The sequence below is a fragment of the Oscarella lobularis genome, chromosome 7 (assembly GCF_947507565.1).
Source record: "Oscarella lobularis chromosome 7, ooOscLobu1.1, whole genome shotgun sequence".
Classification (NCBI taxonomy): Eukaryota; Metazoa; Porifera; class Homoscleromorpha; order Homosclerophorida; family Oscarellidae; genus Oscarella; species Oscarella lobularis.
Genome location: NC_089181.1, coordinates 3,037,964 through 3,059,438, shown reverse-complemented (window position 1 = coordinate 3,059,438; position 21,475 = coordinate 3,037,964). Strand labels below are relative to the sequence as shown.

At 48.7% G+C, this 21,475-nt stretch overlaps 8 protein-coding genes and 1 long non-coding RNA gene across 10 annotated transcripts; 6 read left to right on the top strand and 3 right to left on the bottom strand.

Annotated features, from left to right (window-relative positions):
• Positions 1–42: 42 nt before the first annotated feature.
• LOC136189631 (SNW domain-containing protein 1-like) lies at positions 43–2,817 on the top strand. The gene is made up of 18 exons (XM_065977650.1): positions 43–76; positions 129–201; positions 258–326; positions 375–418; positions 469–499; positions 558–647; positions 710–808; positions 865–971; positions 1,022–1,126; positions 1,186–1,255; positions 1,315–1,380; positions 1,441–1,557; positions 1,614–1,755; positions 1,823–1,925; positions 1,978–2,095; positions 2,148–2,308; positions 2,362–2,553; positions 2,614–2,817. The coding sequence occupies exons 1-18, from the start codon at positions 63–65 to the stop codon at positions 2,660–2,662; spliced, it is 1,650 nt and encodes a 549-aa protein (XP_065833722.1). The 5' UTR covers positions 43–62; the 3' UTR covers positions 2,663–2,817.
• LOC136189640 (uncharacterized) lies at positions 2,572–3,216 on the bottom strand. The gene is made up of 4 exons (XR_010670416.1): positions 3,112–3,216; positions 2,991–3,049; positions 2,836–2,940; positions 2,572–2,787 (listed from the first exon to the last, which is right to left on the bottom strand). It is a non-coding gene; the product is annotated as an uncharacterized lncRNA (long non-coding RNA).
• LOC136189634 (nucleic acid dioxygenase ALKBH1-like) lies at positions 2,930–4,832 on the top strand. Its single transcript, XM_065977654.1, has 7 exons — positions 2,930–3,333; positions 3,386–3,503; positions 3,554–3,716; positions 3,766–3,844; positions 3,909–3,994; positions 4,050–4,157; positions 4,287–4,832. The coding sequence occupies exons 1-7, from the start codon at positions 3,226–3,228 to the stop codon at positions 4,651–4,653; spliced, it is 1,029 nt and encodes a 342-aa protein (XP_065833726.1). The 5' UTR covers positions 2,930–3,225; the 3' UTR covers positions 4,654–4,832.
• Positions 4,630–5,600, bottom strand: LOC136189638 (intraflagellar transport protein 43 homolog). The gene is made up of 7 exons (XM_065977660.1): positions 5,535–5,600; positions 5,424–5,489; positions 5,308–5,372; positions 5,102–5,254; positions 4,957–5,035; positions 4,845–4,907; positions 4,630–4,793 (listed from the first exon to the last, which is right to left on the bottom strand). Exons 1-7 carry the CDS (start codon positions 5,574–5,576, stop codon positions 4,686–4,688), a joined length of 576 nt encoding a protein of 191 aa, XP_065833732.1. The 5' UTR covers positions 5,577–5,600; the 3' UTR covers positions 4,630–4,685.
• A 29-nt stretch (positions 5,601–5,629) lies between these two features.
• Positions 5,630–6,994, top strand: LOC136189621 (lysocardiolipin acyltransferase 1-like). The gene is made up of 3 exons (XM_065977636.1): positions 5,630–5,819; positions 5,879–6,139; positions 6,194–6,994. Exons 2-3 carry the CDS (start codon positions 5,926–5,928, stop codon positions 6,919–6,921), a joined length of 942 nt encoding a protein of 313 aa, XP_065833708.1. The 5' UTR covers positions 5,630–5,819; positions 5,879–5,925; the 3' UTR covers positions 6,922–6,994.
• A 143-nt stretch (positions 6,995–7,137) lies between these two features.
• Positions 7,138–8,310, top strand: LOC136189622 (lysocardiolipin acyltransferase 1-like). Its single transcript, XM_065977637.1, has 3 exons — positions 7,138–7,160; positions 7,279–7,467; positions 7,510–8,310. Exons 2-3 carry the CDS (start codon positions 7,293–7,295, stop codon positions 8,235–8,237), a joined length of 903 nt encoding a protein of 300 aa, XP_065833709.1. The 5' UTR covers positions 7,138–7,160; positions 7,279–7,292; the 3' UTR covers positions 8,238–8,310.
• A 22-nt stretch (positions 8,311–8,332) lies between these two features.
• LOC136189620 (uncharacterized) lies at positions 8,333–10,356 on the top strand. Its single transcript, XM_065977635.1, has 5 exons — positions 8,333–9,123; positions 9,176–9,331; positions 9,390–9,608; positions 9,660–9,999; positions 10,055–10,356. Exons 1-5 carry the CDS (start codon positions 8,362–8,364, stop codon positions 10,306–10,308), a joined length of 1,731 nt encoding a protein of 576 aa, XP_065833707.1. The 5' UTR covers positions 8,333–8,361; the 3' UTR covers positions 10,309–10,356.
• A 54-nt stretch (positions 10,357–10,410) lies between these two features.
• Positions 10,411–17,432, top strand: LOC136189618 (pecanex-like protein 1). The gene is made up of 31 exons (XM_065977631.1): positions 10,411–10,623; positions 10,673–10,972; positions 11,037–11,105; positions 11,171–11,193; positions 11,247–11,401; positions 11,457–11,834; positions 11,893–11,986; positions 12,058–12,279; positions 12,330–12,483; positions 12,533–12,565; positions 12,620–12,794; positions 12,847–12,957; positions 13,011–13,102; positions 13,160–13,263; positions 13,312–13,441; positions 13,496–13,588; positions 13,644–13,794; positions 13,844–13,979; positions 14,031–14,232; positions 14,292–14,400; positions 14,459–14,588; positions 14,644–14,702; positions 14,748–14,963; positions 15,016–15,075; positions 15,131–15,324; positions 15,382–15,618; positions 15,668–15,768; positions 15,816–15,963; positions 16,017–16,168; positions 16,219–16,297; positions 16,351–17,432. The coding sequence occupies exons 1-31, from the start codon at positions 10,465–10,467 to the stop codon at positions 17,263–17,265; spliced, it is 5,181 nt and encodes a 1,726-aa protein (XP_065833703.1). The 5' UTR covers positions 10,411–10,464; the 3' UTR covers positions 17,266–17,432.
• On the bottom strand, positions 17,288–21,407 carry LOC136189619 (mitogen-activated protein kinase kinase kinase 11-like). 2 transcript variants are annotated; one of them, XM_065977634.1, is made up of 9 exons: positions 20,288–21,406; positions 20,005–20,185; positions 19,793–19,941; positions 19,566–19,741; positions 19,366–19,506; positions 19,223–19,301; positions 19,009–19,164; positions 18,713–18,940; positions 17,288–18,661 (listed from the first exon to the last, which is right to left on the bottom strand). In XM_065977634.1, the coding sequence occupies exons 1-9, from the start codon at positions 21,108–21,110 to the stop codon at positions 17,592–17,594; spliced, it is 3,003 nt and encodes a 1,000-aa protein (XP_065833706.1). In that variant the 5' UTR covers positions 21,111–21,406; the 3' UTR covers positions 17,288–17,591. The 2 variants fall into 2 exon arrangements, with proteins under 2 accessions (XP_065833706.1, XP_065833705.1); XM_065977633.1 differs by having other exon boundaries at positions 17,288–18,940; positions 20,288–21,407.
• Between the last annotated feature and the right edge of the window lie 68 nt (positions 21,408–21,475).

Here is a 21,475-nt window from a genome sequence, read left to right as displayed (position 1 = left end):
TCCTCCCTCGTGGGCTGTCCCATAAATTACTAACGCACTCTACTAGCCCAAGGGGATCTGCGATGGCTTTATCAAGGTAGGCTCGCTTCGTCCGTGGCGTCTCTCAGCTGCTAACATGTGGTGCCTAGTTTCTTACCAGCACCAGTTCAAGCTCCGGCCGATTCGTTCGGCTCGTTTGGCCAAGACACCAGACAAACACAGGCAAGATCTTCGAAACGCGTATCGCTCTCAATCCCCGTGTTACGCGGCGACGTTAGGTAGCGACTATACGATCGAAAGCGCCGCCATACGGTCACAGAAAGGGCTGGGTGCCCCGAACACCTCATGTAAGGCGATGACGTCACGAGAACGTCACGAACTCTCTTTTTCGAAAGGATTTCGGCGATGGAGGCGCTTTTCCGGAAATCCACGTGGCACAGTATGTCTCCCAGTTCGATCATGGAACATTGTGAGAGTTAAATTCTTTAGATATCCGCTCGGAATGGGCCAAACACGAAACGTATGTGAACGAGAATTTATTAGTCGCGTAGTTTTGAAAGCAGGTTTGTTGTTTGTAGAACGACTCGAATGCGATTCCGATTCAACTTGACAGCGAGGGAAAAATTAAATACGACGTATTGGCCAAGCAAGGCCAACGAAAAGACAAGGCAAAACAAAACAAAATCGTCTCAATTTTTTATTTAATCGTGTATTAATTTCTGATTTACAGGTCGTTCACGCCCATTTTCGGGACTTGCTGCCCATGCATTTGAGACAAGGAGAGGACGGCGTCGACTTATCGCGACCTGATGACGAAGAAATACAAAAGGTAATCCACATCTACTATTTATTAATATTTTTATTTATTTTTTGTTGTGGTGGTAGACGACCGAAAAGACGAAGAACGCTTTGGAAAAACTCGTGTCAGGCAAGATTTCGGCTGCCATGCCAACGCACGTCCCAGAGCAAGCGAGTGAAGCTAAATACATTCGGTAAGAAATTTCATAGTAGTTTGTCTAAGGATAATTCTATTTGTCTGTAGCTATACTCCGGCTCAGCAGGGAGAGGCATACAATGCCGGTGCAAAGCAACGCATTATTCGCATGGTTGAAGTGAAATCGGATCCACTGGAGCCGCCAAAATTCAAGTACAAAGAATCGCTTTGAGAGGGAGAGATAAGAAACGAAAAGTCCTTCTCTTATGTAGAGTGAATAAAAAGATTCCGAGAGGTCCTCCGTCGCCGCCTGCTCCAGTTATGCATTCTCCAACTCGAAAAGCACGTTTGTAGTGTACGCATTTTTGCTCTTCACTTATTCTTTTATTTATTTATTAAAGGTCACAGTCAAAGAGCAGCAAGAGTGGAAGATTCCGCCTTGCATCTCCAACTGGAAAAACGCCAGGGCACGCAAAATAGACTCTAGTGGTATGAAATACTCTAATTGAGGCGGTGTATTTTCGTAGGGTTACACCATTCCTCTTGATAAACGTCTGGCTGCGGATGGACGAGGCTTACAAGATCATCACATCAATGACAATTTTGCAAAATTAGCCGAAGCTCTTTACATTGCGGATAGAAAAGTCGGTGTACTTGTTCTCGTATCGATTTTTTTCTTCTACGCTGTCTTGGTATATAGGCTCGTGAAGCGGTCGAAATGAGAGCGCAGATATCGAAGAAAGTCGCTCAGAAGGAGAAGGAGCAAAAGGAGAAGGGTTTGCGCGATCTCGCCCAGAAGGCGCGCGAAGAACGCCAGGGAATCCGAACGTCCGTCTCTGGTGGTATAAAACGAGTTGCAAAAGTCGCAAATATATATTTTGCGCTATTGTTATTGTTTTTTTCTTACAGACGACTATGACACGGAGGCGCGCGAGCGCGAACAGCTTCGCTACGATCGTCACAAGGAACGAGAAAGGGAGAGACGAATTGCTAAAGCTGGAGCGGAACGAAGGTGAGGAGAGAAGAAGTCACAGGGAGAGTTGGTCATAGTTAGTATTTTCTAGAAATGAATTGGCAAAAAAGAAAGATCGCGATATCAGTGAGAAAATCGCCCTTGGAATGCCGGCGCAGGCGCAGAGCCAGGAAGCGATGTACGATCAAAGACTCTTCAATCAGAGCAAAGTACTATTGCCTACTACTGTATCTCCACGTGAAATAGAAGCGATTTGCGTAGGGAATTGACTCGGGTTTCACTATGGAAGACGATATCTATAACGTCTATGACAAACCTTGGAGACAGAGCGAAACGTCGGCGTCAGCCGTCTATAGGCCAAGCAAGAACTTGGACAAGGACATATACGGCGACGATATTGAGCAATTGATCAAAACGAGCCGGTAAGAATAACGACGAAGATAGTAGTGTCCCTACTACGGAGCATTACGTTTAGATTCCAAGCTGATAAGGGCTTTGAAGGGGCCGATGAAGCGCAGAAGAGATCAGGACCGGTTCAATTCGAAAAGGACGTGGACGACGATCCGTTCGGTTTGGATAAGTTTTTGACGGATGCAAAGAAGGCCGATCGTTCGAAGAGATCGCATCATCACCACGACAGAGATACGAGGGACCGAGACAGAGACAGGTACAATCGATGCAATAGGGAGGGGAAAGGATAAGATTTTCTTATATTTCTCATACATAGGGATAGGCATCATCATCACGGAAGCTCAAGCAAGAAACCGAAGTACTAAAATTCTTTCCCCGAGTAATGAGTGGAATTTTTTGCGCTGCCAATGGTGCACCGCTATTATCCTCTTCATTCGTTTGTTTTCGTTGCGTCTACAGTCGGCTTTCCTATGAATGGCTTTACTTCTATCTAAAATACAGTGGAACTCACCCCACCTCAGTTCCGAAGTATACTTACCTTTACTCCTTGGAGTTCGTGGATGCCTTTGAGCGCAGCGTCGAGGGATTCCTTTTCTTTGAAATGAACGAAGCCGTATCCTTTGGATAGGCCTGTATTCCAATCCTGTACGTCACATGGAGGATCGTTCGATCATTTTGGGGGTTTTTTCTTACGAAGGCTACTCGGCTTGACACGATTTCTCCGTATTTTTTGAAGTACAATGCTAGGCGTTCTACGAAAAGCGCGGAGCTCCCCCAAAGAGGCCTCACCCTGCAAATTCTCGAGCGCGTTCACCTCTGCAAACTGTCCAAGGCAGCCTGGCCACGAAGAGACCGTACGCTGTCATTTTGAACAACTCTCAGTCCGAAAGTTCTGCGCAGCGTGTGCGCTCGTTCATTGATATCGATTATGGAGACGAATCGCTTCAAAGCCGAATTCAAAAGATTCAAGAAGAAGAAGAGCGTCGAAATCAGCTCCAAAACGATAATTCACTTCGGAGAAGACTACCCGTCGCCTGTAGATCGAGAAAAGACGCGGCGGACGAGATATTGACTGTGTCGATGCGTAGGATGCTTGGAAAATTGTACAAGAGAAATTTGATACATCAGACGATCGATGGGGTGGCTCTCGATTTGGCTTGAAGCCAATGTCTACCTGGTCAATTTATTCAATTGAAACTTTTCCAGGTTAGCCGTTCTATGGCAAAAGACAATTCATTTTGATTATTTATTTCAAGGGTTTATCTATATCGTGGATCCTTTCATTAGAGGCAGTCATCTCTATTGGACAACAAGATGCATCCGAGATTATCCTCTAGCTCCGAACGCTTCCAATCTTGATATCAGCCTGAATCCGTCAGACAGAGGGTGTCTTTGGGAGAAACACATTTCATTGGCAAGGTACAAGTAACGAACATCTTTGTAAGAAATGAAACTTGGGGATATACAGACATGAAAGAGCTGAGGTTGATTGGCTTAGAAAGCTTCGCTGGGTGACGCTGGGATACCATTACGACTGGGACAGAAAGGTAGCTGAAGGTTTTTTGATAAATCTACGCGTAGAAATTTCTCTCTCTCTCTCTCTCTCTAAAGATATACCACAAGGAGAGGGTCTCAAAGTTTCCTGACGATCTTTCGGCTCTGTCTAAATTCATAGCAGAATTATTTAGATTTCCAAGGTAACGAATAAAATGACCAAGACCAGATAAATCACTCCACCTGTTTGTCTCTCAGATATCAGCCAGAAGCTGGCATCGTTAATTTTTATAACATGGACTCAAGCATTGGAGGTCACACTGACCATTCGGAATATGATCTCACCGCTCCATTGATTTCATATAGGTACAGTAAATCCTGTAAGGGTGGGTGATCACTTATAGTTTTTTTATTTACACTGGGCCCCTTTTTAAACCTTGCTGCTGAGAAAGGATAGACAATACCGTTACTAACTATAAAACTCCCTCTCCCTAGTTTTGGCCAGAGTGCCGTGTTCTTACTCGGCCGTTCGACTCTTGACGAGACGCCGGCGGCTATGCGCGTTCAAAGCGGAGACATTATGATCATGTCCGGCGAAAGTCGTCTGGCATATCACGCCGTTCCCATGGTATTCGCGGCTCCGCTATGTAACTGCAAACGTGGAAACGACGGTGCAAAGTGTTTTTGTCTCAATTGCGAGGAAGGTATTCGAGAGTCGTTGTCTTACGTTCCTGATTGCGCACCAAAAGATTGGAACCCTATCCGAGGTGACGTTGATCTGCTCTCAAATTATTTGCAAAATACTAGGATTAATGTAAACGTGAGACAAGTGCTACCGAACGACGGAAAGTTTCCGGATTAAAATTTTATTATTATTTATTATTTATAATTAAGTTAATCTTCAGAATTGCTGGTGTCAGTAACTCTGTTTTTCTTCCACTCTTGTTGAAGTTCAGACGAAGCTTCAGCAAAAAGTTGATCCCACTCCCACGCAACGTCATCCTAAAATAATAAATTAATAATAATAATAATAATAATAATATGTATGTGAACCTCCATGACGTCACTTTCTGTATGTAAACACTTGGTCAACAATTTCAAATCAATGTTACCACCCTAAGAAAGAACGCGCTACGTAATACGTCTAATTTCTCTTTTTCCGCACAAACAAATTGGAAAGTCCCGCATGTCTGTGCAAATCAGAGTCCAATTTTCTAAACGTGTCAAGCCGATTGAATTGCATGCTAGAAGAACACAAATATTAAATACGTCAATTAATTAATTAATTAATATGTTTTTTTCTTTCTCACTTCGGCGGTGCGGCCACCTGTGCCGTCAAATCGTCCTCAATGACGTCATCCAAGTCGGGAATGACGGGTGCGTCATCATCCGGGTCGTCTTGGTCGTCGATTCCGTCTGTGTCCGTCGAAGTCAGCACTTCTAGCTGATCCTGATTTTTGCGACTACGAAAAAAGAACGTTCGCTATTCGAAAAAAAAATTCGTCGAATTTTTTACGATTTTTTTCCCGGCTTCGTTTCTTCAGCCCATCCGCCCGTTTTTCTCACGAACGGCGGCGTTTCCTATGGAGTTTTTGTTCAGAGGACATTCGCGATTGATTTGAATTTCGAAACCGTGGATGATTCGTGCTCGAGTAAGTCTCCCGTCGCCAATCCAGCTCGTCTGCCCCGTTTCACTTCCTATCGTGCGATAGAATATCAAAATCCAAACTCAGAACGACTTACTCGCTTCGAAAGATTTCCCGAAAACAAACTTTCGTCGCCCATGGCAAAAAAATGCGTTGATGTCAACCAACGTCTCCCATAGTGCGCTAGGAAGGTTGAACCATGCGGCAAGATTTCGAAAATCATCCTTTCTTTTCAGCGGCATTTCTTCTTTTTCTCGTCCTCTGCTCGTTCTTTGGTGCTCCCCTCTTTTACATGCCCGTCTTGCCCTTGCTGGCGCTAAGCACGACTCTTCACGATCGCTACGTCGATTTCTGGATCGGAACGTGGTTCCAGTCTGTCGCAGTACGTAAATCTTCTAAATTTCTGTGCATTATAGCAGCGCTTTTTCTTTTCTCTCTTAGGGATTCTTAGGTATGTGTACTCTTGTTATGGGGGCGTGGTGTTCTACATGCCATTTCCGTTCGTGTGCGCAGAATTGCTCTACGGTACGAAAGTAACGGTGACGGGAGATCGATTTCCGAAGGAAGACAATTGCGTCATATTGATGAACCATCGCACTCAAATGGACTGGATTTTGCAGTGGAGCTTTCTAGCTCGTCGCGGCAACATCGGTGCAAACAAAATTTCTCTCAAAAACTCACTCAGATATTTCCCAGGAGCAGGCAAGAAAAAAGAGAGAGACGACGAATGAATCGAATATTTATTTTGTTTTTTAGGTTGGGCCATGCAGCAGGCGCTCTTTCTCTTTCTTCGTCGAAATTGGGAAAACGACAAGTTGCACTTTCATCGTTATCTGAACTACTTCATCGACACGAAACGACCCATTCAACTGCTCATCTTTCCCGAAGGCACCGACTACTGCGAGAACACGAAAAATCGCAGCGACGCCTTCGCCAAGAAAAACGACCTCCAAGTCTACGAATACGTTCTTCATCCGCGAACAAGAGGATTCGCCGAAGCAGTCGGTATTCTGCGTCGCAACGGCACCGTCAAATCGGTTCTCGATATCACCGTCGGTTACCCAGTCAATACGCCCGAAGGGTTGCGTAGCTTAGTCAAGGGAAATTATCCCCGTCAAGTTCACTTTGACGTCAAGTGTCATTCGATTGAGAGCTTGCCTGAAGAGAGCGATGCATTGCAGGATTGGTGCAAGTGTCTGTGGGCGGAGAAGGAGAAGAGGCTCGGCGACTTTTATCAAAAAGGTAAGTTTTCGGGTAACGTTCTGCTAGACGATACTGGCTTGAAGAGGAGACTACTAAAGTGGCTCGTGTTCTGGCTACTGGTCACCATAGGCGCAACCTTTCTCTTCGTCGTGTCGTCGACGTATCGTTGGTTTGTTCTGATTTCTTTTAGCACCTATGGATTGATGACTGTTCTTGGGGGCGTGGAGAGAGTCGTTCTCGCTGCTCACGATAGACTGACGAATGCAATTAAGTTTGATTGATTGATTGATTGATCGATTGATACCATTCCCTTATACGGGATTGCTAGAACTGAAAGATGTCGCGAGAATTCCGTTTTCGCCCTTTTCACGCTCTCCTCTTTCTTCCCCTTCTTTTCTTTAGTTCATTTTTGGGTCTTCTTGTCTTCGTGATGCCCGCTTTGCTCCTTCTACTCGTGAGCACGACTCTTCACGATCGCTACCTCGATTTGTGGACGGGAATGTGGATGACCGTTGCACCGGTACGAAAGAAAATTAGCATAGAAATCGATTCGTACGGAAAAGCTTCCATTTTAGGCCTTTCTAGGTAAGAAAAACATAAAGGGGGCGGTCTCGCAGCCACGCCTACTGCCTTATTAGAATTGATCTACGGCATGCGAGTTCGCGTGACGGGCGAACGATTTCCAAAAAACGACAACTGCATCATCATCATGAATCATCGCACCCAAATGGATTGGTTGGTATTGTGGAGTTATCTCGTTCGCGAAGGACGACTTTCGCGCACGAAAATTTCTCTAAAAAATATGCTTCGACACATTCCGGGTGCAGGTAATTAATTAATCAGATTTATTGATTAATTAATTAACTTAGGTTGGGCCATGCAACAGAGTCTCTTTCTCTTTCTCCTTCGAAACTGGGAGAAAGACAAGTTCCATTTTTATCGTCTTTTAGATTATTACATTAAGACGAACAAGCAATTTCAACTGCTCATCTTCCCCGAAGGCACGGATTATTGCCGGTTGTCGAAGCAGAGCAGTCTGGCATTCGCCAAGAAAAATAATTTGCAGGCATTCGATTACGTTCTTCATCCTCGAACGAAGGGATTCGCCGAAGCGACGCTTCGTCTTCGCGACAATATAACGTCGGTGATCGATATCACTGTTGGCTATCCGGATAACATGCCGAGCGAATTCTTGAGTCTTTTGGCTGGGAATTATCCGCGTCAAGTTCATTTTGACGTGAAGTGTTATCCGATCGATAGTCTGCCGCGCGAAAGCGACGAGTTGCAAGATTGGTGCAAGTCGTTGTGGGCAGAAAAGGAAGAAAAATTGAAGCGATTTTACCAAGACGGCAAATTTCGCGGAGAAGCTCTTTCTCACGACAACGAATATAGAGTCAAGCGAAAATTGCTGCTGTCTCTTATATTTTGGACGTCGCTGATTGTCGTCGCAGCTCTGGCTTTTTCGATTTCATCCTGGTTTTGCTGGTACATATTATTTGCCTGCACTGTTTATGGCGTGATCAACGCCTTTGGAGGTGTGCAGACGCTCATAATTAACGCTTTTTATAGACTGAATCAACCGTCAGGACAGTACTGAACATTTTTTTTCCTATTCTTAGTCGTGGTGGGTGGTGTATCTCTGGTGTAGGCGCGCCCTGGTGTTCGCGGAATCACGTGGTCTGTGACGTAGGGATAAGCTGTGTGTAGTAAGCTGTGTACTCATGGATCTCTTCGTGCCGACACCTGCGTTCGGCAACGATCATTTAGGGGCTTCGTCCTCTCTCAGTACGGGTATTATTGTGTGTATTGTTATTGGATGCGTCGTGGTGCTTAGCGTCTTCGGAACTCTCATTTGTCACTTCGTGAAAAAACGGCGACAGCCACGAGAGATCGGCCATTCTCTTCTTCTCTCCGACGCAAAAAAGCTCGACGACGATAGCGACGACAACGGCGGAGACGATGAAGCGCGGCCAATCGAAGGGGAGGGGCTCATCGTCGTCGCGAGAAACGACGACTCGGAAGCGGATTGCGTCGAAAATCTCGAACTCGTAGCCGACGCGAAAAACTACGCCGAATTCGAACGCGAGAGCGGTATCAAAAAGCGCAGTCGATCGCTTCTCGCTTCTCCTATCGTTCGCTCCCGCCAACGTCACGGAGAAAAGGGTCGTTTTCGGTTAAAAATCCCCCTTTTCGGTCTTCCGTCGTCCGCCTCCGCTTCCGACTGTCGCTTCCGGCTGTGGCACAATCCGTGCGGGCCCGACGAATCGGCGCGGTGGCGATCGGAAGACGACGTTCCCGTGCGAGTGGACGAGTCCACGGTGACGGCCCACGTCGACGTCACGTCGCTGTGCGATTATTGCGTCGAGTTTATCGGCGAAAATTTCCAGGAATCGATGCTGGTTTTTCCCTATTTCGTCAAGTTTGATGAAGATCGACTTGATTGTTTTCTCATTTTCATACGTCCATGTTTTTCCGAGTCCGAGGTAATAAGATAAAGGGAGTTCGGAATCTTGACCTTATTGTTTTCTAATGCAGATACAAGAACACATCTCGAGACTTTGCAGTTCTATTGGCGGTCAGCACTTCCAGTTTGCCGGTAGACTTCACTCAGTCACAGTCACCAATTGCCGCGTCGTTGTCAGTTGTTCTGTCGAAAATGACGACGCTCTCTGCATCAAACGCTCCGTGGAGGTAGACCAGTCGTTGGATTGTCATGTGACGTCGTCATAGTCTCTATTTTTTTATGTAGGAGTTGAGCATTAGACAGGTGAAAGACGTGTTAGATTCCGAAACGCCCTTTGCTTCGAGAGCCGTCCGGTTTGGTTTCAAACTCAAGCGCTCGCACAAATCCGTTTGCTTCCAGTTCAATTTTTGGAAAGACGTTCCTCACGTCGAGAAACACAGTCAGCACGTACTGAATGAACCATTGTGCAAACTTCCACTGATTGTCTGTTATCCTGTTCTTACGGTAGCATATACAGGGCAGGCAAGAGCAATTTTTTAATTGAATTTCTTTTAGCCGCCACCTTCCTCTGTTGACCAATCATCTTGGGCTGTCCCGCAGTTTGTGAGGGGCACTCTATTAAAGGAATGCATTGGGAAGATTCAATGGAAGAACTTTCCTCTTTTGAAAGACATCTGGAGGCGATTGGCACAAGAGGAAGGTCTTCCAGCAGAAGCTATTGCGCATAAGGAAAGGGAAACGGACAGCGGGGAAGCTAGGCTCAAGTCCGTCTTACTTCACATAATCAATACGTCAAGGGCTAGAATGAGCCTCGAAAAATTTGCAGCTAACATTCACCGAAGAGGACACATACTGGAGGCAAGGGAAATTGAATCTAACGTCGACTTTTTTGATAGTAAGTTGTAGTCAGCAGACGTCATTAGGGAAGTCTCTAACAATCACCCTTTTAGAGTCTTACTATCGTGAATTATTAGAAATGGGGCAGGATGCATTTGCTGTGCCAGAATTTTCAAGAGAACCTTTGTCAGCTGAACTTCTCGTCGCTAGAGATGCTCGTCGCGCATTACCTGTGGAGCGTTTTGCAGGTCTGAGTCGTACTGACAATTCAGACGTCGATCAAATAGCTCCGCTGTTTAATTGTGATTTAATTATTTTTATTACTGACGACGACTTGATTTCAGTAGTTGATCAGGAATTTCAATAACGTAGCGTGCACAGAGTATAAATAATCAACTATTTATCTACTCCCTCACTCCGCGCATTGTTACGCAGTCGAGCGACACGTCACCTCTCCTTTCCCGTACAAAGTCGATCCGCGTCATCCCAGCGTCAGCGAAACAGTGGCGCGCTTCGAAACCCAATGGTTTCTCACGTCGCGGACGTGTGCCGAGCGGGCCTGTGGGCCGCGTTCAGCGGCGGATGGTACTTTGACACCAACGTGGGGATTTACAGCTTCACAAATGCTTTTCACCTCTACCTGTGGCTGTTTCTCCTCTGCTACCCGCTCGCGCTCTACCTGGTAAGGAAAAGCACACACACACACAACGACGCAACGCATCGTCTTCTAGACGTGCGGCACGTCGGCGACGGCGTGGTCCGTCTACGCGACGACAATCGCCGCGCTTCTGCTCCTTCTCAAATGGATCAACTACGAACTCCACGCGATGTTCGACGGGCGTCGAGGTCTCCTCTTCCGCGCCCGACGCGTCGATCGCGATCGCGGGGCGACGAACGACGACGACGACGACGTCGAAATGAAGGAAATCGAAAGGAGAGCAGAAGAGGGAGAAGAAACGCATCCTCCTCGTCCTCCTCCCCCATCATCAGACAACGACGACGGTGGTGAAGATAACACGTCCTTGTCTGCGGTATAGTTCCTATTAGAAGTTTTTTTTTTGAGGGGGCTAATATTTATTTTTTGTGTATGTGAAGAGAGGTGGTGAGGAAGCGACGTGTAGTAATCTAGATCGCGTTGAAAGACACCAGGCGAAACCTTGCAAGGTTCTCTTTTCTTTAATAATTAATTAATCAATTAATTAATTAATTAATTGTATCATTTTATTTAGCTTGAGTTCTTTGGACGGGAGAGGTTCGTGAAGCGACGTTTGTTCTTTTTCTAGTTGTTTGAGATTTGTCTTCTAGTCCCAGTAGTAGTAATAGTTCTCATTCGAGAGAGGGAAAGGATTCTTCCCAGGGCACTAGGATCTCCAACGATTCACCTGGCGCATCGAATCGCGATAACGATGGTTCAACGAAAGGAACTCTGACCACCGAGCAAGTCAATGTCACGGTATACGGTGAGTAGAACCAATAGACTAATTCATTAACTATTGATTGTTTTTATGATAACAGAAGAACAGCCGGTAGCAGTCGAATCAAAGCCGGGAACGTCCACCGAGACGGTCCAATCGTCTCAAACTCCAGCAAAAAACGACGACGGCGACGATTACGACGGCGACGACGATACCATTGCCGAGGATATTGTCGACGTACGACCGACGTTGTTTTTCGAGTCGAAATATATAGATGAAGTGGAGGCGATGACGACGACGACGACGAGTGGGAATGATGTCAGCGATGCTGTCAAACGATTCCGCGACGCGGGACTCGACGTTGAATTGGTCATGCGATTGGCGGGCGAAAACGTCGAAGACGAATCGGCGGTGCATTTTGCGGAGAATCAAGACGACACGTCGCCCGGATCGATTCACGTATTCACGGACCGAGACGGTGAGAGAAAGACGTACTTCTACTGTAGTCGACTTGCACTCGCAGTGTTCTCTTGCAGAATTCCAAGCGTATATGTTCGACGAGTCCGGCAGTGGAATGATTCTCGATTTGGCGTCGTTTGGCCTCTCCAATCCGACGCGAAACAGGAGAACGTAAGCGTCGATTCATCATCGTCATCATCGTCGTCATCATCGTCATTCTAAAGTTTTTTTTTGCGTTTTAGTCAGTCAAATGTGTCGTTTACGACGTCGGATTCGGATCTGTCGCCTTCTCTCGCTTTCAATCGACGATTTCTCTCGCGTCCTTTTTCCACGCACGACGCGCCGCCGGGGGAAATCGAACCGATTCAAACGGTCAAATCGCCTAAATATCTGCTTCGAATATTTCCCTACGTCACCGTACCGATCACGTTCGATCGACTCGCACTTCTTTCCCTTATGGACAGGTAACGAAGATCCCTCCCCCTAGTAGATTGCGATTATTGATTTTTTATAGAAATCCCAAACTGTTTCACTTGATTCTCTCCATTTTTCTTGGCACGGCCGTCAGCGTGCTCGGCTATTGGTTGCTCTATAAGGAATTGTACAGAGACTTTTGGATCTTTTGGATCTGCCTCGTCATCGCGTCTTGTCAATATTCCCTAGTCAAAGTGGGGAATACGACGATATTATAATATTATATCTGATTATCTTGTACAGAGCCTTCAACCCGACTCGTCTTCTCCGTCTCACGTAGAGAAAAAGATCAGCACAAGTTCCTCGACACTTTTTTCTCTCTTTTTCTAGGACGACAAGATGAGTTGGATGAGCAGGTCCGTCTATTTCTGCGTCGTCTCGTCTCTCGTTCTCATTCTCGACGCCGTTCTCGCGACGCGGCCCGACGATTGGAGTCAAACTCGTCTCTACGGAATTTCCCTGTTCTCGCGACCCGTCGTCGTTTACGTTAAAGACGCTTTGGCTGGTAAGCGAGCGTCGAGGAGAAGAAACGTCCAGTTCTTCGATCGTCTTTCTAGTCTTCTTGCTTTTTCTTCCCGTCGTCTTTATGCTGGGCCTTCTCCCAATTGTAAACACCTTCACTATTTATCTTCTCGAACAACTGAACATGCACACGTTTGGTGGAAATGGTAAACAGGTTCGAATTTTTTTCGTACGCGAGTCAATTTTCCCCCACGCTTAGCCGTGTCCGGTCTGGGTGCCGCCGTTTTTGGCTTGACGAGCAGTCTCGTCGCTGCAGGAACGCTCTACGGATTCGCCTATGGGGCGGCTGTGGTACCGTTCATTCAATAGACGCGATATTCTATAATGGGAAGGGGGGAAATGTTTTAGAAAGAGAAACCCGGTCAAGCTTTTATTTTTTCCGTCTTCATGGCTTTGCTCCTACCCTTGTCGTATCAATTGAGTCGACTTGCGACGAGTCCTAAGCCTCTATGGTTAGTTGCGTGTCGCTCAAGGTATCTTGCTTATTTTTTGGATAATAGGATGGCACTCAAGTCGTCTTGCTCAAAGCGAAAGTCGCCGGCGATAGAGGGAGACGACGCCGCCGCCGCCGCCGCCGCCGAGTCAGACGACTTTATTGATCCAATGTTGACGTCTGTTGTCAAAGCCGTTGTAAGGGAGAACACCTAGTTGTGTGTGTTTGTGTGATTTGGTTTGTTTTTGTAGAAAGAGCGTCTTTCGTCGGATCTCTTCTCTTCTCTTCTTATTGCCGTAGTCGCTTTTGGCGTTCACGTCAGCACGGGATTCACGTCTCTGCAGGTCAGTACGGAATCTTTTCCTTGATTTTTCTCTCTATAAACGCTGGTGCTCGTAGCCCGCCTTGAGAACGAGCCTCTACATTCTTGCCGCGTCTCTTGGCTTCATTGTTCACTATCTCTTACCCCAACTGCGCAAACAGTTGCCGTGGCTTTGCATCAGCAATCCGGTTCTTCGATCGGCGGAATATGACAAATTTGAAGTTATCGGTGAGTTTGGACGACGAGATTCGAGATATTTGGTGCACGCGATAAATAGATCCGGCAAAATTGACGTGGTTTGAGTGGTTCTACGCTTTGGCTCTCTTTCTCGAGCGCAACTTCATTTACCCGGCGGTTTTCTTGAGCGGTCTCACAATCGGATACGGTCCCATCGTTCAAAAATTTGGCCCTGGGTATAGAATAAGTAATATTATCAATGTAATGTTTTGGGAATTTTGTTTTAGTTTTGGTGCGGCGATCATCACGATCTGCGGTCTCAAGATGATGCGCAGCGGCTACTCGCGCAGTTCCCAACAATTCGTCATCGTCTCGTTCACCGTTCTTCTCTTCGAATACGATTACCCGTGCACGGCACCTCATCACAGTCAATTCTGCTCCGAATCGTTTCCGCTTGACTATTTCTTTGTGTCTATATTTCTCGTCAAAGTAGGCAACGGACTCGAGAAAATTAATTTCGCTATTTTCTCTCTCTCTCTCTCTCTCAGTTTCACGAACTCATCCTGAAAGTCAAATTTGCCCTCGTTTACATCGTTCCGTGGCAGATTCCGTGGGGCTCCGCTTTTCACGCTTTTGCTCAGCCGCTCAGCGTTCCTCGTACGAGTTGCAACGCTTGACTTGTTTAAACTTAGCCAATCTGGGTTTTTTTTTCTAGACTCGGCTATGCTATTTCTTCAGGCGATTGTTTCCGCTCTCGTTTCGAGTCCTCTTAATCCCATTCTAGGCAGCGCTATATTCATCGCCTCCTACGTTCGCCCAGTCAAATTTTGGGAGAAAGATTACAAGTACCAGCTGCAGTCTCTTGGGGTTTTTTCTCTTTGTAATTTTTTTGTGTTTCAGCACTAAGAGAGTCGATCATTCCAACACGCGTCTATCGTCTCAACTCGACAAAGATCCAGGTGAGAAAACCGAAGTCACGTCGGAATGTCTAGCTTTCTTCTCAGGAGGCGACGACAATAATTTGAACTCTATTTTCTACGAGCATCTAACCTATTCTCTTCAAAACGTACTGGCCGGCGACTTGATGCTCGGCCGCTGGGGACGCTACGAGACGGGCGACTGTTTCATTCTCGCTTCGGACAACCTCAACGCGCTCGTTCACATCATCGAAGTGGGAAACGGGCTCGTAACGTTCCAAATACGAGGCCTAGAATTTAGAGGCAAGAAAATGATATTTCCGGTACGTTCTAAATTTCCAATGTCTTTTTTTAGGTACGTACTGTCAGCAGAGGGAAGTAGAAGCGATCACGGAAGGAGTCGACGAAGACGGAGGCAATTGACGACGCCATTTTTTTAGGCTAAACTTTGCTAGGCGATTTTTGTCTAGGATGCTGTTGCTGTTCGCCGGGTCACATTCCCCGTCTTCTGTCGGTGAACGCGGCATTTGGCACTCGCTGGCTCGCCTGGGAAGTGACGACGGCCAAGTACATTCTCAAGGGCTACAGCATATCGGACAACAACGCCGCGTCGATGCTCCAAGTGTTTGACCTTCGAAAAATTCTCGTCACTTATTACGTTAAGGTACAGTAGCTCTTCGTTTTGAGTCGAGTCCGTGTCTACTACACGTCCAATGCGTAGTCTATACTTTATTATGCCGTGACGTCGCCCAAGATTTCCGCCTGGCTTTCCGATCCCGTTATCAATGAGGAGGTTTTCAACGCCTTCGATTCCCGTCATCACAAGGACGTCGATCCCGCTTTGAACGTGAATACGGACGAGGATTTCGACGTCCAAGTCGGCGGCGTATCGCTGGCTCGTTTCACTTCCATCTACTATAATTGGATTGAATATTGCGCTAAAACGGCGTGTCCAGACGTAAAGAAGTCGATAGGGTTAGGAATCAAAGCGATGATTTTTTTTTCAGGTGGATCGATCTAGAAATTCTAACATCGTTCGCCTCTGCTTCGCTTTGAGTCTCTTGGGCCGTCGAGCGTTGGGGGCCGCCGCCCAGCATCAACACGTTGTGTGCGTAGAAATAAAAATTAATATCGTTTGCTTTATATATTTTTCAGCTTGGAATCGTTTCTCTACGGGCTCCACGCCTTGTTCAAAGGCGATTTTCGTATTACGTCGCCCAAGGACGAGTGGGTTTTCGTCGACATCGATTTGCTTCACAAAGTCGTCGCACGGGCCGTGCGAATGTCATTGCAACTCTATCAGGTGCGTTATTGGAAAGCGATACTGTACATGCTGGTCCGTACAGCGTGCTTTAGGATCATTTCACATCGCCGGACGAATACGACGACTCGGCGGTTTTGTTCGACGCCATACGCGGTCGCGACGAAGAGGTCGTCATTTGTCACGAAGGCGATCCCGCTTGGCGAGAGGCTGTTCTCTCCAACAAACCGTCGCTACTCTCTCTGAGGTTAGAACGCGCAACGGGGAAATTATAGAGATAATTCTCTCGTCCCCAAGGCATGTCGTGAATGAAGGAACGGGAGAATACAAGATCATAATGTTGAATAAGCGCTTTTTGAGCTTTCGCGTGGTTAAGGTAAGACTTTTTCTCACCAGCGACCTCTACGTCATTTTTCCCCCTTCCCAAAGGTAAATCAAGAATGCGTCAAGGGTCTTTGGGCGGGACAGCAGCAAGAACTCATCTTTTTCCGCAATCGCAACCCCGAACGAGGCTCCATTCAAAACGCGAAGCAGGTTCTTCGCAACATGATCAACAGCTCGTGCGATCAGCCCATCGGTTATCCTATCTACGTGTCGCCGCTCGTCACGTCCTATTCGTCGACGCATCCTCAACTGACGCGAATCACCGGCGCTCCGTTCACTGCCCGTCGCATTCGCGACGCCTTTCATCGTGTCTGGCGGCGCATGCAACACTGCTGGGCGCAGCGACGTCAAAATCAGAGCAGCGGCGTATCGTCGGCGCCCGTCACGATTGCGCCGTCGCCGTCGCCGAGACGACCGCGACGCGACGTGCTCCAATCGGTGCAGAGTCTCGGCGGTCACACGCCGCCGCAACTGCTCCGACAAAGCGCACGTCGTTTGACGAGCTCGTCGACGGTCGGCGGCAGTTCCGCTATCGGATCCATGGCAACCGTCAGTTCGAAGGGATCCGGTTTGGGTGGTAGTGCATTGGAGATTCTTGATAGCGTCGACGAGGAGGCATCGGTCGCCGCCGCCGCCGCGGCCAATTGCCGTCAATCGTCCGGTCTCGATATCGGCGATTGCGCGCAGATTATCGACACGTCGTTCGTCTTTTCGAACATGAACCTCGATCAGCGATTGAGTTTGAATTGGCCCAACGACGAGTGGCGCGCCAAAGGGGGTCGAAACGGCTGGAAAGACTGGTTTCCACCCGTCGGATCCGTAGGACGGGTCGTTCACGTTTGGAGACCCTTTCATCCGGATCCCGTTTGCCGAACGATATTAGACAAAACGATGTTTCTACTCGAAATCGACGGCCGCTTTGTGCCCGTCGCCGAAGCGGGCCTTGCCGTCCAAGTATAAAGATGACACCAAATTCGACACGTTTTTTTGCGTTTAATCCTACTTTAATTTTTTTCAACTTCATCGGACAACGGAAAAAAAGGTGGGTGGCAATAGGTGAGAAACCGATATTCTTAAATTAAATAAGACTACACCTACGGTAAATCTTTTCTCTACTACTAACGATATCTATGTCGTTACCGTATCACTTTCCCACATGTAGGTACGCAGCGCCCACTGGAGCTTCTGAAAGTAAATATTTTATGACTGACTCGCTGGCTGCTGACTGGCCGGTTGGTTCTACTGAAAGAATCTCCTCTCTATTACGATTCCCAGATCAATTTCGTTCACGTTAGGAATTCTCTTTCGAATTCCAAACCTAAACCGTTCTTTAACCCGCTCGCTCCGGCAGCGGCAGCAGCGGCAGAACTAGAAGAAGGTTGAAGCGGTTCTCGGGGATCGTGAATCTCCGTCGGATGGTCTAGGAGGTTGACGTTGTGCATGGTAACTCGCGATCCCGTCGGAGTCGACGCCAAAGAACTCGATCTCGACTGCTGTTGACTACCGGGCGAATTTTCTCCGGCGGCGGTCCGCGGCGGCGACAAGACGGGAGAGCCGGCATTGAAGGCCGACTGCATGCCGAGAAACGGATCGCTGCTATGATACTCAAGATGAGAGTCCGATATTCGTGTAAACGGCGTCGGACTTGGACAGGGCGATAGGACGAGTCCGCGAGGCAATGCCGACGATCTCGCTCTCGGACGAGGTCGGGCAATGCCGGATAAGTCGTGGTGCCGTCGGCCCTCGTTAACGGGACTCGGGCACGGCGACAGCGACGCCGTCGGCACGTGAAGATGAACGTTGAACGCCGGAGACGACATTGTCTGGGGGGCGACGTTTTCGGGCGGCGACGGGAGAAACGTCAACGGAGCGAACGGCGACGTCATGTTGCTTCGATTGTGCGCGTCGCCGCCGCCACTCAATTGGCTGGCCGAGAGCGCGTGGGGATGAGAGGCGAGTGCAACGACGGGCGACGGAGCGATGACCGGCTGGGCTGGTTGGTGGAACGGCGCGGATGGGGGCGTCGAGACGACGACGCCCGTCCGACGTAGTCGCTCGTTCGTTGGATTTAATTCCAAGTCAATGTGGAAATCTTTTGTGAGGACTTGGTCGCTGTAACGTCGACTGTTGAACGCGGGTGGCGGTAGACGCGACGTTCCGCCACTGCCGCCGCCGCCGCCGCCGCCGTTCTGTAGAGCGGCCGTCGATTGCGGTGTCTCGTCGCTGAAACGTCGATCGGAACTGAACGATCGTCGCTTAACGTCCTTTTTCGCGGCAAGAGGAAACGGAGGAGGCGGTTTGTCTAACGGAAGCACGAGCTTTTCTAAACTCGAACTTCCAGGATCCGGTTCTTCCTCTAAAGAAACCGCATCAATTCGCAATTGGACGCCAAGCCTTTCTCTCTCACCTGACGGATCATCCAGAGTTAGAGTGACGTCCTCGATGCTATCCTCCGTCGGCATAGTTTGCGCGCGAAGAAGTTTATGATTATTTTTCGTCGTCGTCGTCGTTCCCGCCGCCATCAACTCGGAAGCGCTGTGATGACGCACGACGACGTCGTGCCCATCGCCGCCGCCGCCGATATTGAGCGGCGAGCCTCTTCTCTCGCTCGAGGGACTTCCCGTTAGGGGTCTCACTAACAAAGAAAAAAAAACGCGGAAGTTTTGCTGCTGCGTGGCGCGTTTTCCCGACGCTCGCACGTACGTATGCTCGACGATATTTTGATTGTTTTCTTCGATTCCGACGCTCGTCGGTTGGACGGCGGCGTTCTCTCCTGCTGACTGACGATTGACGCTCGACGACGCTCAACGAGTTCTTCGGGAGACGGAGACCGCTTCACGTGAACTTTGTGAACGAAACCTTGAATAGGAAAAAGAAGACAATTCCGACGATGAAAAAGAAAACAATTCCTGCATACCAGTCGGTAGGCCTATGTTTTTTGGATTAATCTTTTTTCGGCCCTTTTTCTTGCGCGGAAGAGGATTCGGCGTTTGATGCTGAAAGAAAAGAAAAACAAAAGGAATCGACGACCGCCTCGTCTGCCTTACGAGGTTTTCATACCAGATTGAGAACGGCTATTTCTCGCTCCAAAAGATCGAGTTCTCGTTTCTGAAGCTCGTACTCTCGCGCTTCGAGTGCCTGCTGCTTTTCGCCCTGCTCCTGTTGAACGCGTTCGACGTCCTTTTCTCGACTGCGGAGCTCCTATAATCACATTGTCGCGAGTGACAAGTCAAGTAGGTGCGCGGGCGTTCGTTTCTCGCCTTTTCCTTCAGACGCAGTTCCTGGAACATGGTCTCTATTTCGAGCTGCCAATTTTTCTGAATCGACTGAAACGACTCGTCCGGCGTGCACATGAACGCCGACTCGGCAATCGTCTCCAACGAACGAACGATGGCACCGAACGCGGGCCGACTCTGAGCAACCGAATTCCAACAAGCTAAAAAAATCACATGCAAAAAAATCCAGAGAGAGAGAGAGGGGGAGAGACCTTGCATGAGCTCAGCAAATTCGAGCGGACACGTCGACGGCAGAGGCAAAGTGAGCTGATTCATAGCAACGCCGTACGCAACGGCCATGCCGTCGACTCCACGATACGGAACCTCGCCGGTGAGCAACTCCCACAAGACGACACCGTAACTAAGGAAAGAGACAGAAATAGAACATGTGTCCGTTTTCTCTTCCTCGCGAGAAAGACGACACCTCCAAACGTCGCTGCCGTGTGAAAATATGGAGTCTTTTATTACTTCCGGAGCCATCCAAGCGTAAGTGCCGGCAGCGCTCATACGCGTCGTTTTGTACATCTGTCGAGCCAATCCCAGATCGGTGATTTTTAACGTATTTCCACTCAAATCCGTTTCGTCGATCGTCTCTTTGAGTAATACTAGAAAGAAGTATATCATATATATATAGTTGGGTGAAGATCTAACTAAAAAAGTAAAGGCCCTCTCTTCTCTCTCTCTCTCTCTCCCTCCCTTTCACTTACCATTATTCGACTTGAGATCGCGATGAATAATGGGAAGATCGGCTTCGGCGTGCAAATAGTGCATGCCGCGCGCAATTTGCAGCGCCCAATCGACGAGAACGGGCGGCGGCAATTGATACTTGGCGATGACATTGCTGAGCGTTCCGCCGCGAGCGAATTCCATGACGAGGCAATAGTTGGGCGCTTGCACGCATACGCCCAGAAGTTGGATGACGTTCCGATGCGAGAGTATGTTGAAGAGACTCGCCTCTTGGAGAATCGTTCGTAGCGCGCTCGCCTCGTCGTCGAAATCGTCGTAGCGCGCCGCTTTCACGGCGACGTCGACGCCCCGATAGACGGCGCGATGCACCTTGCTGAATCCGCCGACGCCGATCATTTGCTTCAGCTCCAAATCGGCAAAATCGATTTCGGTCACTTTGCCGGTGACTGAATTCACAGTCAATTCGACGTCGCGCGCCGACGCCGCCGACGCCGTCGTCGCGTCGTCGGTGCTAGCGGCGGCGGCGGCGGGCGTGACGTGCGTCGACGGAAAAACGCCGACCGTTTCCTCGTCGCGATCGCGCGTCTTACCCGTCCACCAGCCGAGATCGCCCGACACGCGCTCTTCGGTCGATATCACCTCGATTTGCTCGCCCGCAGTCAACGTCAACTCGTCCTTCTCCTTCGCTTCGTAGTTGAACAATACCGTACAGACGACCGATCGTCGATTATTCGACGAAGCGGCGGCGACTTCTTCGTCCTCCAACGACGTTTCCATTTCCGTAGCGTTGTTCTCCATCGTCGTCTCCTCGGCTTCGAACATCGATGTCATTGTCGTCGCCATGATTCCGATTCGATCGTTCGTCGTCGATTTCCAATGGCGAAAGGGGGCGCGGTGAGGGCGGACGAACGACGGCGACTCCTCTAGGCGAGCGACAGCGTCGTCTTTCGCATCGGAAGTCGATTGAACGGTCGACGGCAGGCTTTTTTCGCGTCGCGCGCGCGCGAGGGCTATGGTTGTTGTGCGCGCCGACGGGGTAAAGGAGGCTGTGCGTTTCTGTTCCACGACCGACGACACACCTACGATGGCACCAACGGCTCTATAGTGGAGAGTCGACGCGACTGGGTGTGTTTCTCATAACAAAGCGCATGCGCTCTTCTCGCGGGGGGACGACGCGTCGAGTCAGCAATTGTACGTAATACCGCGCG